Source organism: Thalassophryne amazonica, chromosome 19 (assembly GCF_902500255.1).
Source record: "Thalassophryne amazonica chromosome 19, fThaAma1.1, whole genome shotgun sequence".
Lineage (NCBI taxonomy): Eukaryota > Metazoa > Chordata > Actinopteri > Batrachoidiformes > Batrachoididae > Thalassophryne > Thalassophryne amazonica.
The window spans coordinates 4,887,638-4,906,582 of record NC_047121.1 but is presented as its reverse complement, the minus strand read 5'-3'; the positions used below and the strand labels follow the sequence as shown (position 1 = coordinate 4,906,582).

General features: G+C 42.7%; 1 protein-coding gene and 1 long non-coding RNA gene across 2 annotated transcripts in view; one reads left to right on the top strand and one right to left on the bottom strand.

The window, feature by feature from the left end:
• Positions 1-18,945, top strand: part of alk (ALK receptor tyrosine kinase) — a 1,475,036-nt gene that overhangs the window by 669,039 nt on the left and 787,052 nt on the right. The window contains 1 exon segment of the mRNA XM_034159972.1: positions 14,689-14,844. Coding sequence (XP_034015863.1) covers positions 14,689-14,844 — 156 coding nt within the window.
• Positions 1-18,945, bottom strand: part of LOC117501140 — a 1,097,271-nt gene that overhangs the window by 1,072,802 nt on the left and 5,524 nt on the right. The window lies entirely within an intron of this gene.

The window sequence follows — 18,945 nt, the reverse complement described above, 5'->3', positions numbered from 1 at the left end:
TCTGGGTTTTTTCTGTACTTACAGCAGAGTTATGCCATGATTATGCCATTTAGCTGATACCTACCCCCCCCACCTCAATGCACACCTCAGTGCCAGCAAAATGTCCCAATAACTTTGACCTTCAAGAGTTTCAGGGAAAAATGTCAATTCCAGCTGTAAACCTGAAGGAACACATGTGGAACAAGACACGTTTTTTTAGTCTCAAATGTCAAATTTTTGATACACAACACTGAGCAACAAGCAAGATTTAAGTTATTGTAATGTTTTCACACCAGAGTCACACCTGTCCAAAAAAATGCATGTTGAAGAGGAAAAAAAAACCTACATATGTGACACCTTCTGTATGATCAGCTGTGTAATTTGAGATGTATGTGCATTGTTTTAGTGTACTTTTATTCTTGGCAATGATTCTTTAATAATGTGCTTTGATACTACTACTACTTGGAAATAGGAATATAAAAATGTATTATTACTAAGGGCCCAGTCACATGGCAATGACGATTCCTGAACAAAGGGGAAAAAAACCCATAAAGTCACAATTTGTCGAGAAAAGGTCAAATGAGGTTTTGACTTTTCCCATTACCGAATAGTCTACGAATCAGGAGTGTAAAATGAATGAAAGAGGACCAAAACAAAACCGAAGCTAACGCTGATCTCCACGCTTTAAACGAAACGTGCCTGGAGCCACTGCTGGAGCAGTGTGTGTCTGTATCTCTGCGTTCCAGGACTCAGCGCTGGAACAGAGCTCAGCTGCAAACAGAAGCATGTGATCTGACCCACTGTGGAGATCTGTGGGCACGTCGGTGGATCCACCACCTGCTCTGGTTCCTCGTCCAGAACAAAAGAGGGATCATCTTCTTCATCGTCAGAATCCTCACTGTCTGACAACACACTGCACGCTCTATCTTGCTCCAGCTAAAAAAAAACAAGCAAACTGAAGGCCTTGTTCAACATTCATAAGATGCCTCATTTTAAGACGCCTCAGAGAGACAAAGAGGGGGGAGACGCTGTCGGTCTCTCAACCTTTTTTTTTCAAAACCTTGGTGTTTCTGATCACTGGCGCTGTGGCGCTCTGGCTGTGTGTCAGTCACATGCACGGGTTCGATTACCAGTTCTGATCACACACGCACAGGTGCTGTGTTCGTGGATCAGACACACACACACACACACTCTTCACCTTCTCTCCAACTGATTCACTCTGGATGAATGCATTCAATGTTTGGATGTGTTGTAGTGCACATACGTGTGCGCACAGGACTGCCTCGTACATGACTTAGCAACAAACATTCAAAAAAATGAAAGCAGGCATTTGCAATCGCACTGGGTTTTCTGTTTTTATATACCTCTGTGGATCAAAGCCGCTCACAAACGAATGTCCACAGCTGCTGGAATTTTGTTCACACTTGATGGCTCAAAGTCATGCTTCTTTAAACTACTTATAACGAGAAGTTAAATCTCTCATAAACATACTTTTACAACTGCACACAAGAAGGAAAGAACATGCAACTGTTTTACCAAGCCATGACAATGTAGACATGACAAATAATTACCTTTTTAACGGCTCCAAATGGTTTCTCCAAATGGCTGCGCGTGCACGAACAGCTCCAGCTGGTGCGCGCCTCTGTGATTCAGGAATATTAGAGCCGTTTTCAGCAGATAACTTGCAGAGAAAATGATTAATCTGCCACGAAATAATTATTTTATATACACAGCATCTAGTGCAGAGCACGTGGCTATCAGTGGAACAAAGCACAACATCCAGCTGTGAACACAGCAGGTGGGATTATCACGACGACGTGCGTGCAAGTGCGCAGATCGAAGTTGTGCAATACGCAGTGATCAAGGATCACTTCCTCAAAACGTTTGAACTGTCAGGCGCTGAAAGGGCCAGTAGGCTCTTCTGTCTGCAGAAGCTGGAGGACAGCAAGCTCTTCAGAGCTCATGGACAAAATGCTGCAGCTCTGGCCAGACTTTTGTGCAGCAACTCACTCCTCATGTGCGCAAATTGCTGGAACAACACCACCATCATGGACTGCCGTGTGCTGGCAGAGGGGGCTGACAAATTCTTTCTGGCCAGTCAGCAGCACAGCATGACCAGCAACACTCACCACATGACACACAGCGGCAGAAGCCCCACACCACACACACACAAACACACCAGCACCGCTGCGGAGGAGCTGCAGCTCCCCCACAAAAACACTCATAAACCGGCTTTTGTACTGTGTGAAAATATTTGGCTGGTTGAACGAAGTCAAACGAAATTCTAACGTTACAAAAATTAAGCAAACGATAAAGACAGTCAAGAATAACAGCAAAACGAAATACCGACGGATTGAGGTTTTCAGCGGCATTCAGTCAAATTTTTCAACAGTTTAAAAATCCTGACGAAGCCCCAGCTGCAGGAACGAAGCTGCACAAAGGTTAAACGATGCCAACGAAAGTCCAGATTTCTTGTTTCGTTTGGGCTTCGTTGCCCTTCGTTAAGTGCCGTGTGATTGGGCCATAAGAAATGTGTGATATTTGGTAATTTAAAAAAATACCACTTGTACTCCAGAAACTACACTGAATACCAAAAGCGTTTGTTAAACCTGTTTGAATGGGATAATCCAAAAGTAACCTTAAAGCAAATGCAACTGATTAATTCACCAAGAAACTCTGTAAACCCACAAACACTCTGTCCATTTGAGCCAAAACAACCAATCTCAGCGTAAAATAGCTTAAAGTGTGCACTCATCGCACGGCTCAACACACTGCATCATTCTGCCCAGTCTGCAGACATTTATTCAAGTAAAGGCAATGAGATTTCACTACAACCTTGTACCTCTTAATTCCTCCACATCTCATCAACCCTCAAGGTTTTCAGCTGCTGCAACTTACAGGAATCAACTTCTTTTTCCCCCATTTCTAAGTATGAAAGCCATTAGTGTCAGCAATACAGTGTTTGGGACTGCTATTACAATTCCTCTATGGGCAGCTGCCTACCCAAGTGGACAGCCATGTAATTTAAAGGCAGCCTAATGTAACCTTAATACCACCTCATTACTATAAAACTTCTTTTAAACGTTAAAGCCAAGACCTCATGTCATCGACTTGTTCCTTTTGTTTTACAGGCCTTGTATTTGCCAAATGCTGTCGACAGAAAGTATTAGGACTGTGTTCACGACGGTAACCACTTGCTCATTCATCCAGTGTGACATGATGTCTTGCAGAAGCCGAATCTAGTCAGTCGATTTCAATTTTACTTTTGCAAGGTAACTTTTTGAGTCGTGTTCTCATGCAGTGCAAGAACTGAAAAGTGAATACAACATAATCATTCACACGTGGTAGAAAACTGGCTCAAGAATCAAACTCACCAAAACAACTGGAGACAGCAGTTGGCATAAGTTCTAAATGGCATTGAAAGTGGGATCTTAAAAACATATGTGAGACACAAGAGGATGTTGGTAAAACTCACACAACTAAGATTTTGATTGCAGAAAATTGGAATAAGAAAATTGCAGAGGGTGAGAATGTAAGTGCTGCACCATCCTGTGCTTTAGTGTAAGGCTGCTTTGCTTTTTTCCCACGTGCTTGAAAATTGTTGGCGGCGTGGGATCATGCTGTCCTATTGTGCAAGACGTTTAACTCCATTGTTACTTTCATCTAGGCATCGCATTACTTCAGGGTTTTTACAGCTGACGGAGATGGCATGCATGTCGTGTTGAGACCATGTGAGAAAAGAAATAAACTTCTTTACAGCGATGTGTATCCACAAAAATAAAAAAATAAAAACATACATATGTTGATGACCCAGACTACAGCTTTGATAGAAACATGTACAAACAACCAGATTTGTATCCTACCAGTTTAATTTAAATGTGAAATAAAAGCTTGAAATGTCAACAGAAGATAAATTAATTTATCAATGAATTAATTCACACAAGATTCAGTCTGCGTGTTTAAATGAAGAAGACCTTTGAGTGCATTTTATAAAGTTTTGAAGCTTTACCAACTCAGCCATCATCCCTGATGTTGTCCGGACATCTGGAAATCCATGGTGGAACCCACAATTTGCTGTTATCACAGTTTGACCTGGTAGTCGACCACACCAGAAAAATACATTGTTGTGATTCATATCAAAACTCAGATCCTACCTTTGACCTTTGAGTTTTAATCCTGACTCCTTTGATTCTGATTACAGGATCAGTCATCATGGTCAGGATCAAATGCCCACAAGAAGGATTAAACATCAGGATCAAGGTTGACTTATGAGGGTCAAAGATTGGTGTTCAAGTACACAGGTCACTGGCCAAGATTAAAGATAGCAATCAGGATCAAAGGATAGGGATTAGGATTAAAGATCACAAATGAATAATCAAGATCAAGGTCACAATCAAAGTATAGTGTTTAAGGATTGCATTAATGTCTTCGATCTGGCTGACATATACATATTTTCAGACAGATGAGGTCCACAAGAGTAGACAAAGGACTGAGATATGACTTGAGGTTGAAGGTAAATTAAAGGGTCAGTGAGGGCTTGGCAGTGGTATGTGCTGTGCTCTCTGGCTGACTCTCTACTTAACAACCTTTCTACTTGCAAAACAGGATATCCATCCATTTTCTTCCACTTCATCCAGGGTCGGGTCGCGGGGCAGCAGCTCAAGCAAAGCCGCCCAAACCTCCCGATCCACACACAACTCCCCCAGCCCTTCCGGGGGAACCCCGAGGTGTTCCCAAGCCAGCTGAGAGACGTAGTCCCTCCAGCGTGACCTGGGTCTTCCCCGGGGCCTCCACCCGATGGGACGTGCCCGGAACACCTCTCCAGCGAGGTGTCCAGGGGGTATTTGGAAAAGATGCCCGAGCCACCTCAGCTGGCTCCTTTCGACATGGAGGAGTAGCGGCTGGACTCCGAGCTCCTCCTGAGTGACCGAGCTCCTCACCCTATCTCTAAGGAAGCGCCCAGCCACCCTGTGGAGGAAACTCATCTTGGCCACTTGTACTCGCGATCTTGTTCTTTCGGTCATGAGCCAAATCTCATGACCATAGGTGAGGGTAGGAATGTAGATCAATTGGTAAATCGAGAGCTTTGCCCCCCTACTCAGCTCTCTCTTCACCATGACGGTCCGATACAGCGACCGCATCACTGCAGACGCTGCACTGATCCGTCTGTCGATCTCACGCTCCATCCATCCCTCACTCGTGAACAAGACCCTGAGATACTTAAACTCCTCCACCTGAAGCAAGGACACTCCACCGACCTGAAGAGGGCAAGGCACCTTTTTATGGTCAAGAACCATGGCGTCGGATTTGGAGGTGCTGATTTTCATCCCAGACGCTTCACACTCGGCTGCAAACCGCCCCAGTGCACGCTGAAGGTCCTGATTTGACAAAGCCAACAGAACCACATCGTCCGCAAACAGCAGAGATGAGATTCTGTGGTTCCCAAACCGGACCCCCTCTACACCCTGGCTGCACCTAGAAATTCTGTCCATAAAAGTAATGAACAGAACCAGTGACAAAGGGCAGTCCTGGCGGAGGCCAACGTGCACTGGAAACAGGTTTGACTTACTACTGGCAATGTGAATCAAGCTCCTGCTACGGTCATACAGGGACCGGATAGCCCTTAGCAAAGGACTACGGACCCTGTACTCGCAGAGCACCCTCCACAAGGTGCCTCAAGGGACATGGTCGAATGCCTTCTCCAGATCTACAAAGCACATGTGGACTGTCACGACCAGGACGAAAACCACACTGCTCCTCCTGAATCCTAGGTTCGACTGTCGGTCAAATTCTCATCTCCAGTACTCTGGAAAAGACCTTACCGGGGAGGCTGAGTAGTGTGAGCCCACTGTAGTTTGAACACACTCTCTGGTCCCCCTTCTTAAACACCCAGGTCTGCCAATCCAGAGGCACTGTCCATGACCGCCATGCGATGTTGCAGAGGCATGTCAACCAAGACTGCAGGTGACCTGTCCCCCCCCCCAGATGTGGCATGAATGCGTTTTTTTTTTTTTTTACATTCTGCCTGATTTGGCTTGACTTGTGCTCATTCATACTAAGTGTGATGGGGGTCTTCATAACAGAACCTTAAAACCTCACAGAGACTGGAAGCCAGTGAAGAGACATCAAAACTCTGGCAGCAGCATTTTGAACCAATTGGAGACCCCTAATGCTGGACTGTAGTAAACCAGGAAAAAAAAAAGTGAAATAATCCAATCTAGGAGAGACAACATATGGATCAGAGTCTCTGCATCAGCTATACACAGGATGGAACAAATCTTCGCTATATTTCACAGGTGGAAGAAAGCAGTCCTCGTAATATCGCTAATGTGGAGGTCAAAGGACAACATAGAATCAAAGATCATCCCAGGGTTCCTCACTTTGTCAGTGTGATGTATGACACACAAGCCTAAGCTAAGCATTAGCTGGTCAAATTGATGCCGATGTCTCGCTGGACCAAGAACCATCTTTTCAGTCTTGTCCAAATTTGCTGGACATCCAGCTTTTCACTGATGCAAGGTAATCCTCTAAGAACTTTGTATGAGACTACAAGCAGTCATCGCCATGTAGAACTGTGTGTCATCAGCGTAGCAATGAAAAGTAAACCCATAACACCACAGTATGTGTCCCAAGGGTGCTATATAAAGGGAGAAAAGCATGTTTGTGGTTAAAATGTCAGCATCTTTCCTTGTAGTGTGAAGGCCGTCCAGCATCAGCAAGCCACTGCAACCCCAGAAAGAGAGTCATAATAAAACTAAAGACTTGCTGTCAACAAAACTGTGGCAGCCACCTGTTCAGCGACGTCAGCCTGTGAAATACCTCATCATTATCCTGAGACACGCAAAATCCTCCGCACATCTTTCATTACAAAATCTCCTGTAACAGTGGAATGTGCCGCAAAACTGCTATGTCCAGCTCTCATGCCATTTCTGTGGTAGTCACACAATGTCCCAGATCAACACAGTGTTCAGTTTAGAAATGATCTGGTCATTCCAGCCTGTCGATGGCCGCTACAATCAATCAATCAATCAATCAATTTTTTTTTTATATAGCGCCAAATCACAACAAACAGTTGCCCCAAGGCGCCTTATATTGTAAGGCAAGGCCATACAATAATTATGTAAAACCCCAACAGTCAAACGGCCCCCTGTGAGCAAGCACTTGGCTACAGTGGGAAGGAAAAACTCCCTTTTAACAGGAAGAAACCTCCAGCAGAACCAGGCTCAGGGAGGGGCAGTCTTCTGCTGGGACTGGTTGGGGCTGAGGGAGAGACCAGGAAAAAGACATGCTGTGGAGGGGAGCAGAGATCAATCACTAATGATTAAATGCAGAGTGGTGCATACAGAGCAAAAAGAGAAAGAACAGTGCATCATGGGAACCCCCCAGCAGTCTACGTCTATAGCAGCATAACTAAGGGATGGTTCAGGGTCACCTGATCCAGCCCTAACTACAAGCTTTAGCAAAAAGGAAAGTTTTAAGCCTAATCTTAAAAGTAGAGAGGGTGTCTGTCTCCCTGATCTGAATTGGGAGCTGGTTCCACAGGAGAGGAGCCTGAAAGCTGAAGGCTCTGCCTCCCATTCTACTCTTACAAACCCTAGGAACTACAAGTAAGCCTGCAGTCTGAGAGCGAAGCGCTCTATTGGGGTGATATGGTACTACGAGGTCCCTAAGATAAGATGGGACCTGATTATTCAAAACCTTATAAGTAAGAAGAAGAATTTTAAATTCTATTCTAGAATTAACAGGAAACCAATGAAGAGAGGCCAATATGGATGAGATATGCTCTCTCCTTCTAGTCCCCGTTAGTACTCTAGCTGCAAGACTCTACAAGACTCCTTCTTGTCCAGAAGCTGAAGCCATAATGAACTATTTAGAATTGCAGAAGCCACCAAATTTAGAAGCGGCAGGTGCCATTGATCAGTTACATCTGTCCAAGTAAACCTGCATACACGCCTTAATGGCACAAAAATCCATAATTGTACACTTCACAATCTCTAGCATACAATGAAAATAGACACCAATAAGCCCACTACTGACTGTGACACTCCCACTCTAGTGGAAACAGAAAAGCAATGGGACATGAGTTCCTCCAGAAACACGTTAAGTTGTTCCTTGACCAGTGACACTGTTTGAATGTGCATCTTTGGCACTATACAGGAGATTTATGTGAATAGTTTTCATTGAATCTTGAACTACTTGTCATGAGAAGAGGTAGCTCAGTGGCATTAAGAGTATATAGATCTTGGATCGATTGCCAGTCATCCTCCATGTCTGGTTCCTTGCTCAACAGTCTTAATGTGCCATGCCCCAGTCTACCCACCTGGATACCAGTGTTGGGTGACTTCTGATGGACTGACCCATCCAGATTGAGTTATATTCTTCAACCATTGTTAAAAGAGGATGTTATTTTAATGTTTCACATTTTATAACATTTCCTATGATGTTACTGACTTTTAAATAAAGCATATTATTACATCTGCCAATGAAGTTGGTTATATTTTCATCCGTATTTGTTTGTTTTTTGTCTTTTTGTGAACAGCCTGGACCCTGCAATTTTTCATATTTTGTTATGACATCATTGAAGGTTTATATTATGTTATTCAAGAACTGATTCAATTTTCAAGGTCAAAGTCAGGAAAAATCTTGGAAATTTGGAAAAATCCCTATCTTTAACATTAAATGAATATTCAAAAATGCATAACTGTCAAAAATAATACAATGCCTTTCATATTTGAAAACACTATACAGGGTGGTATCCTTTATCAACTGACAAAGTTTGATCTGGATCTGATCCAGATTACAGATTTTGTGGCCATTTAATTTTAACATTGAAAAGCCCATTTAATGTATATTTTACATTACATCTTAATCAAACGAGCCCCAATCATTTTATATTTGAATGCTAGGTGCAGACTGGCACTCACTATTACCTGACAAAGATTGATCCAGATCTGATCTGGATTGTGGATTTTTTGGACATTTGAATTAAATATAGAAATTCCCATTTGGTGAACATTTTTAGCAATATGTCTCAATCAAAAGTGTCTCAGTCACTCTCATGGATTTACCTACACCACCAAAACTGGATGGAGGTCCTAATTTTATGCCTGTTTGTCTTCCAGTTATCAGTCAGAAACCAAGTGCCAAAAACAATGACGACTTGTGCATAACAGAGAAAACCAATGTTCTGTGACAATTATCTGTAAAAGAATTCAGAAACTGAAAAAGTTGGAAAAAAAAACTGACAACAGCACAAAATAGCTTTGATTCAAGTGCACGAACTAAATGCATCCTCCTGACATTTTATCATATCTAATTTATCCTATGAAAGTCACTTCTAACAGGACTTTGACCTTGAAATTTTTTTCCAAAGTAAAATTTGTGTGGAAAATGAAATGAATTATCCACTGTGTTAACACTGAACAAAAGGATGTAGCTGAAATGGTACAAAAATGAAGAACATCTTTACCGTGGCCACGTGCTGATGCTTTGTACCTCAGCATCAGTCAGACAACAGGAAATCAAAATATTCCTTCATGCAGAGTGACTTCCCAATCATTCCCTCAGGCTTTGTGAGCATGTGATCTGGAAAAGGTCATATTGCACATCATCTTTTCGATGTCCTTATCTGAAGAACCTTGGAATACCTGTATTCACACCAGAGGATTATTTGCCATAGCCTGCTGAGGTAACTGCATTTATGATGCAGTGCTGCATCGAGCAGAGAAGAATCGTGTGGCCCAATTCGTCTTGTGTTTCCTTCACCCTCGTGCAGTACGGTGGAAAAGCTTCTGATAGAAATGTGTTTCCTTGTAGTGTTAATAATACTGTGTGATCTTGGACTTTCAGATTGTGTTTGCTGGACTCCAAATGGACGTTGGTACTGGAGGGAGCACATTTGTGTTCTAATGTTGTTTAAGTTTTCCCACTGGCATCTTCTTTTGCAAACCTCTGTTTCTGTCTTCATCAGGTTACTATTCCCAGTGGTGTAGAGGCCTATGGAATGGGACATTAGCACCACCTAATAAGAAGGCAAACGGAGGGGGGCTGTGTTTTCTGTCCTGCCACAGCTCGCCGTGTTGCTGTCTGTGCACGCAAACATCACTTTGCATTCAGTTCACTCTGCTGGTTTCTGACGCATGCAAACAATCCATATATGAATTCAGTTATATGTTTTCACACCTTGGTACCATAACTCTGACTGAGACACAAATTTGGAGCCGTTTGTCACTACGAGCTTGTACCAACTGTCAAGTGCAGTTCAGATCAACAGATGTTTAATCTTCATGCTCTGACTTTTGCAGTAATGTGATTATTTTTGAATTAGTGGTGAATATAATTCTATGGACGGGATGATTTATTTCTTCCATCTTGGCAGTCAGCCATCATATGGCGTTACGGTGGAGAAGTGTAGCTGTGGAAGCATCAGCTTCATAAACACAGGAGGAGGACGTTATGCACACGCGCTCGTTCCTCTTTTCCAGTGTGAGAAGTCATTTGAAAGTGACCAAGGCCTCTCTGGTACAGATTAACCGAGCCACAGGGGGACCTCTGGGGGGTCTGTCCACAGGGGGGCAAGACCAAATGGAAGAAAAGGCACAGTGACCCACTGGGTTCACAGATGAGCCTGAATGTTTTTTTTCTTTTTTTCGGGGATGGATGTTTACTTTTGTGATAATCCCGCCTTAACCAGGGGACACACCTGCACCACACTTTCTAATTGTTGCCTATAAAACTATCACCCGGTAATGGGACATTTTCAGTGTTAACGTCAACGGTGGATTAGTGGTTAGCACTGTTGCGTGGCAGCAAGAAGGTCCTGGGATTGATTCCCACCTAGTCCTTTCTGGGTGGGAAAGGACCAGATGGTCCTTTATTAATTTTTGAAATGATTTCTGAATCTGATCTAACCCTTCTAACAAGGACATCGTAACACCAGTTTTAAATGGCATAACTCTTCCTACCTTTAAAGAATGATTCCATTATGGAATCAGCTCCCACATCAGATCTGCTCAGACATTGAACTATTTCAAGCCCCAGGTTAGAAAATTTTATTTTATTAATTTTTATATATATATATATATATATATATATATATATATATACTTTTTTTATTTGGGATTTGTGAAATAACTGCTTTGACTTGTTTGACAACAGATCCTGTGACACTGGACTCCTTTCCTGCCACAAATTCGGATATACAAGAATAATGGGACGTGGGTGGCAACTGAATGCAGCCCTTCTAGTTGGGACGCAAGCATGTTTAACACTTGTACATTGTGCTGCCACTGATGACTTTTGAAGGCCACCCAAGGTCAAAGATGGTGTGAGCAATAGAAAACTGATCATTTCATATGTGTTTAATAATTTCCTTAGCTATATCTACCAAATAATTGACCTAAATATTTTAAATGAACCTGACTTTCCAAGGTCAAAGATCATGTGATCAGTAGAAAGGTGATCTATGATTTCACACTGTTTCACAGGATACTTATGTGTATTTTTAATCTATTCTAGTAGATATCAAATCTAAATATTTCCTGACATATAAGAAGAAGAAGCGATCAGTCGAGAAATAGATGTATTGTTGCTGGTTCTCAAACCGGGATGCCATAGCATGAAGGGGATGAGGACCCCCCCCCCCCGCCGGTGGGACAGCAGTCTGACACAGGTTGCATCTCAGTCAAAACCGATAACCATGAACAAGCTTGGTGGAGTGAGACAATTCAAATGAACTGTCTTGTTTAATGACACTGACAAAACGTGTTTCTGGGACTTGAACCCCAAGTCTTAATTTTGGAACCCCAACTGCTTATCCTACTCAGCTACCTGCTCTCCATAGAAGTCAAATCAAGTCTGGAACCATGCTCTGGTGCTGCGCCGCATCGACAGCACCACAGAACCCATTTGGGTCCTGGGAGGCAAACACCCAGTTCGACAAATGGCCCACATCCACATCTCTGAAATATCTGTCTGTGTGCAGCTGTTGTGAAAGTGTAGTGACACAGACCCACAACAGGGGGCGCAAATGAACGGTCAATAGATGAGCCAAAAATTAACAATTTAATGTTGTGAAGGAGCACAACGAACATACAGACAATCTCAGAATATGATTACAGTCAATCCACAAAGGTGACGTGTGGGCAGGCTCGAGGATAGAAGACGTCTGTCCCAAGAAGAGCCGGAACCACAGGATTTCCGCCGCCACCGAACCTGGTGAATACTGGAGCCGCCAAGTCCCGAATTCCCAGGTGATCACCGTCCCCGACTGTCGGATCTGGTACTGCTGGTGAGAACAAAGACAGTCAAGTGTGGGTTTGTGTACACCCAGTAACAACAACGGTGGGAATACCACCTCCACCTCTCACTCAATATGTAGCAGAGTACCGCAGTGATTCCTCAGGGGAAAAGAGTGCAGTCCAGCACTCAATCAGCTCCCGCAGACAGAGGATAACAGGTACTCCTGCAAAGACTCACAATATACAGATTGATGTGTAAAACACAAACGGCTGAGTATATTACCTCCAATGAAGTACGATATCTCGGCAACGAGGTGGAGATGACGTCTGGTCTTTATGGAGTGAGATGATGTTGAGTAGATGGGTGACAGCTGTCAAGAGATAATGAGTGACAGCTGTCACCCCCGGCTGTGTCCGTGGTGGCAGCGCCATCTTGTGCCTGAAGCCCGCACTTCAGGCAGGGCGCCCACTGGTGGTGGGCCAGCAGTACCTCCTCTTCTGGCGGCCCACACACAACAGCAGCAGCCACGTGAAATGTGGACATCCCCATGGCCTTCAACTACTACCATCCTCACCGCTCTGGTACCTGCATGATGCATCATGTACTGACATGACCACTGCTGGTATGCAGAAGCCAGGGGCAAAAATTTTGACTTTGACCTGTAAAGGTGATTTTAATTACTTCATGCTTGGCTGAAGGAGGCCAGCTTTCATGCCTCCTGTGCACCTGATCCCATCTGATCTCAGGAGTGAAGCAGAGGAGGTGCTGATTCGCCCATGGCTGGAAGACCTCTGGGGACTCCCAGGGACTGTGTGTGTTCCTCCCTGTAGAACTAGAGCAGCAGGAAGGGCATCTGATGTAAAACCTCTGCCAAATTCCAGTGCAGATTACTATGGGATCCTCTGTGGTCATCCTGAGCAGCTGGACGCAGACCAAAGAGGCATGAAAGCTGGACCACAGCTCTTCAGGTTATGCTGTTCACACACAGGGGCAGATGCACCCTGCACCTATGTGGTCTGTCTGCACATAGTGGGAGGTGGATAATATCCTCGCATAAAAATGTGCCACATGCAAGTGAAAAGTGTCTGTTCAGAGGTGATGATTAAAGGACACTTTTTTTTTCTTTTTTTTTACAATTTCAATCATATTTAAACATTATTTTCAGTCAAGTGTCTGAGTGGTCTACTCACTCTTGACATTTGGCATTTTTTGAGAAATTTTATTTTCAGAAAAAAAATGTTGGAAAGGAAATAGAAGAGTAACAGCAGTAAAGTTTTAAACAAACTCAAAAAGATGATTTTGCTGGTATTTTTAATTGTTTAGTGTAGCAATGGACCTTATGTATGAAGTTTGATTAATTGCATCATACAGTTGTGCTCAAAAGTTTGCATATCCTAGCAATTTTATTTATTTATTTATTTATTTATTTTTTTTTGGGGGGGGGGGGGGGTCATTTTCAGAGAATCTAATACAAAAACTTTTTTTTTTTTTCAGTCATGGTTAGTGGTTGGATGAAGCCATTTACTGTCAAACAACCGTGTTTCCTCTTTTTAAATTATAATGACAACAGAATCAAACCAAATGACCCTGATCAAAGGTTTCCATCCCCCTGTTCTTTAACATCACTGACAGCTTGAAGTCTTTTGTGGTGGTTGTGGTCGAGGCTCTCTGATGGTGAAGCTGCCACTGAATGTTTCTTGAACTTTATTTACATCAATTATGAAGAAATACAAACAGTATGACACTCTATGGTAAATCTGTGTGGAGTAGACAGTTCTCAAAAACTGAGTGACTGAGCAAGAAGGAGTGAGGAAAGCCACCAAGACAATTATGCACAGTGCAAGTTTTGCATTTTGTATCTCCAGTTATCCACCTTCTTGATGATGTGGTATAGAGGAGGATCTCCTAAAAAAGAAGACCAGAAAGTTTACCTACAAATTGAGATGCAAGCCTAGATTTGATCTGTTTTGGTGAAAGAACATCCATCTCTGGTCTACTCCACTATGAAGCCAAGAGTGGTGATGCAACATGCAAAATTTACACTGTGCACAATTTTTCCAATCACAGCCACACAAGATTATAACTTCTCCTGGGTTGACTGGGTGTGTTGGTGGCTTTCCTCACTCTTCTTCTTGCATAGTCAGTTTTTGAGAACTGTCAGCTCCATGCACACACACATACACACACACACACGTATGCATCAGTGCTGAGTACCTCAGTAGTTGCCGAGGCAACACCCATGTTCCACCTGACTGTGGCAGGCAGATGTCTACATTAGACAGATAGAGATGATGATGTCTGCCTGACCAGGATCCAAGGCATTTTTGGCTTTGTGGTTCATGTGACATCAGCGTGTGCTTCCAGAACTGACCTGATTTAACTTATATTAATAAAAAAATATAAAATAATTAACAAATGCAGGAGTACTGCTTTACCATGTATGGTCATTTGGTTACTGTATTTCAACAGATTACCGTTGCCCTGGTGATGCCAAAACCTGTGATCACCAGCTGGATGCTAACCCGGAGTTCACCTGGAGCGTAGTGGCTGCTGGGGACCTTCGAGAGGAAATGACCGGAAAGAAGGCTGGAAGTCCCCATGGGTGGGAGGAAGGTAAGACTGAAGGTATCATGTTCCCCCATTGCAGGGGAATTAAATTTTTCAATCCATTCTCTCACTCCTCCACTTCTCATGGTTTGCTTCTTTATTACATTTTCTCAAGCGTTCATATCCTCATTCTGTTTTGATAGTTTTTCTAGCCATGACTCCTTCAAACTGTGCACCTTTGATTCATGGTGCAGTGCATTATGGGGCACCGCTCCGTTCCCACGTGGACTGTGTCAGCACATAATCAGCCGGTGTCACTTCGTCTCCATCCTTTTAGCAGCGACACTGTCAGGCGTGTTTGTGCTAAAGTGTTACTGAGACACGACCTTTCATGGAGTTTGCTCGTCTAAAGAGCTGAATGAATATAGTTTGCTGTGCCACGAGCCTGAGACGTCTTCAGATCCTCCATATCCTCCACAATCGTTTGTTTTCATACCCTGGAAGAGGAGAAAATGGTTTCTGTCATCTTATCTCTTGTGGCTATGATGAAATGGAGGCAGACATAAATTTTCTTGAATATTTTCTTTCTATCATGAGCCAGAAGTGTGGTGCCTGATAGGTAGAGCGCTGGACGAAACTGGAAAAGTGCAGCATACTGAATGAGAAGGAAAAGGAGTATTTTTCTTTTCTTTAAATGTCTTGGTTGGATATTTGTGCATGTTTTGGTTTCAGACCTGCATCCTCCCTAATTTGAGGCATAGAATAATCACCCACACTGAAATATTTACTTTTTTTTGTTGAAAGGCTTTGACAGACTTATTCCTGAAAAAGTTTTTTTTTTTTTTTTTTTTTTAAATATAACAACATTTATACATACAATCAAGACACCTGTATTATTAAGGGTGAAGTTAAATGAATGTATCCTGACCTGCAGCCTGAGTGTGGTTAATAGACATTATCAGGAGCAACTTGCCATCTAACCGTTGACCAACTTTATACACAAAGGTTCTAGGAAAACTACATTATATTGTGCAACTCTGTGTAGAGTGAAGCGTGATATACATTCTACATCTTTGCCCCCTGGTGGTGACTGTATGAACTTACAGTTCTGTATGTACATACATTAATTGCTGTTGCCACCACTGGAAGTTCATGCAAAGCAAAAGTACTGACCATCTACATAAGTATATGAATTCAGTGTTTTTATACAACCATTCTGAAGTAATGTACATAATCAATGTATTCCACATATTCTGGAGATGAAGCAAATGTCTCTTCTGTTGGACTGTGACAGATGAAGTGACTTTTTTCACGGTCATACAGTACATTGATGTAAATGTCGTAAAATCAGCTCACTCTGCCACTGTTAAAACTGTTAGGCCCAATATTCCACCCAATACAAAGAAGTGCAATGCAAGTGTCAGCTGTAGTTTTAACTCGACCCAGTTGTGATTATCACACCCAGTTTCCATGTCATCTAAGGACTGAGTAGAATTGGACTCGTCTACGCTACAGTAGGTGTGCTAGTCCTAAAAAGAGGTATTGTTAGGTGTGTTGTAGATGGAATCAGAAATCATTTGCATTGTAGACCAGCAAAAACATTGTCTTATGTCCTGTTGTCTTTTTTCCTTTGGTTGATAGGATGCAGAATTCACATAGTTCAGTTTACATGGTCCATAGTACATGATGTGTATACACTCACAATGATGCACCTTAGTAAACAAACAATGACAATGACATAAAAGTAATAACTACAGAATCAGTTTTCATATTTCATAGAAGATCTGGATTTTTAACTGTTGGCATCATTACAGTGCATAACAACCTCTGCTTTGCTCCAAAACATCAGGGGTTTGCATGTGAGTGTGAATGAGTTTGTCTGTTTATATCTGGTGCTGCAACAGACTGGCATCCTGTCCACGATGCACCTCCAACCACCCTATGACTGCTGGGATAGGCTCTCTGCTACTTATCCCACACTTCCCTATCCCCAGCCAAGTCCTCCAAATCTTCCTGATGCATTCTCAAGACATCTACAAAATATAATGCATCCACCATGTCTTCTCCAGGGCTTCCCCCCAGTTGAATGTGCTGGGAAGACCTTTCTAGCATGACAACCAGGGGCATCCTCACCAGATGTCCAAACCACCTCAGCTGGCTCCATTTAGTGCAAATAAGGAGCAGCTCTTTTCTGAGACCCTCCTGGATATTTAAGCTTCTCATTCTGTCACTGAGTGTAACCCCACATACCAGCTGGAGGAACCTTATTTCCACTGCTTGTATCCATGATCTTGTCTGGTCACTACTCATAACTCATGACCGTAGGTCAGGATAGGATCATAAATTAATTGGTAAGGTGAGATCCTCACCTTGTTCCTCAGCTCTTTCTTGTTCATGACAGTCTGATATGGCAGCTGTAGGACATCAGATCAGTCTATCAATCTTACACACATCTTACCCTCACTTGCAAAAGAGACCCTGAGATACTCAAACTCCTCCACTTCAGGCAGTAAGTCTCCCTTAAGACAGAGGAGCATTTCACCCTTTTCTAACAGATGACTATGGTCTCAGACTTGGAGGTGCTTGTGTTTATCACAGTTCCTTCACACTCTGCCTCAAGCCTGCCCAATGCACATCAGAATTGGGAAAAAATGAAGGGTGTTCAGTACATGACATGGATGAATAATGTTGAACATGGTGGCTTAGTGGATAGCACTATTGCCTCACATGAAAAAGGTCGTGGGTTCACATCCCACTTATGCCTTTCTGTGTGGAGTTTGTATGTTCTCACTGTGTTCATTACACTAGAAGTCTTTCAGAAAGTGCTGTAACTAGGTTTAAGGATATGATTCCTTCTTTATGTTCTCTTATGCCATATACCAACACAGTACAAAGTAGCTACCCAAACTCTGTAAGTGAGATAGAGTATCTCGTCAATAGTTTTACATCCTCATTGAAGACAACTTTGGATGCTGTAGCTCCTCTGAAAAAGAGAGCTTTAAATCAGAAGTGCCTGACTCCGTGGTATAACTCACAAACTCGTAGCTTAAAGCAGATAACCCGTAAGTTGGAGAGGAAATGGCGTCTCACTAATTTAGAAGATCTTCACTTAGCCTGGAAAAAGAGTCTGTTGCTCTATAAAAAAAGCCCTCCATAAAGCTAGGACATCTTACTACTCATCACTAATTGAAGAAAATAAGAACAACCCCAGGTTTCTTTTCAGCACTGTAGCCAGGCTGACAAAGAGTCAGAGCTCTATTGAGCCGAGTATTCCTTTAACTTTAACTAGTAATGACTTCATGACTTTCTTTGCTAATAAAATTTTAAACTATTAGAGAAAAAATTACTCATAACCATCCCAAAGACGTATCGTTATCTTTGGCTGCTTTCTGTGATGCCGGTATTTGGTTAGACTCTTTCTGTCCGATTGTTCTGTCTGAGTTATTTTCATTAGTTACTTCCTCCAAACCATCAACATGTCTATTAGACCCCATTCCTACCAGGCTGCTCAAGGAAGCCCTACCATTATTTAATGCTTCGATCTTAAATATGATCAATCTATCTTTATTAGTTGACTATGTACAACAGGCTTTTAAGGTGGCAGTAATTAAACCATTACTTAAAAAGCCATCTCTTGACCCAGCTATCTTAGCTAATTATAGGCCAATCTCCAACCTTCCTTTTCTCTCAAAAATTCTTGAAAGGGTAGTTGTAAAACAGTAATCATTAGTGATTGATCTCTGCTCCCCTCCACAGCATGTCTTTTTCCTAGTTCTCTCCCTCAGCCCCAACCAGTCCCAGCAGAAGACTGCCCCTCCCTGAGCCTGGTTCTGCTGGAGGTTTCTTCCTGTTAAAAGGGAGTTTTTCCTTCCCACTGTTGCCAAGTGCTTGCTCACAAGGGGGTCGTTTTGACCGTTGTGGTTTTTCCGTAATTATTGTATGGTCTTGCCTTACAATATAAGGCGCCTTGGGGCAACTGTTTGTTGTGATTTGGCTCGATATAAATAAAATTGATTTGATTTTGATTTGATTTGTGTTCATGTGGGTTCCCTCTGGGTGATCCAGGTTCCTCCCACTTCCAAAGACATGCTGATTAGGTGAATTGGAAACTTGACATTGACCATGGGTGTGCATGTGTTTGTCTATATGTGGCCCTGTGATGGACTGGTGACTGTCCAT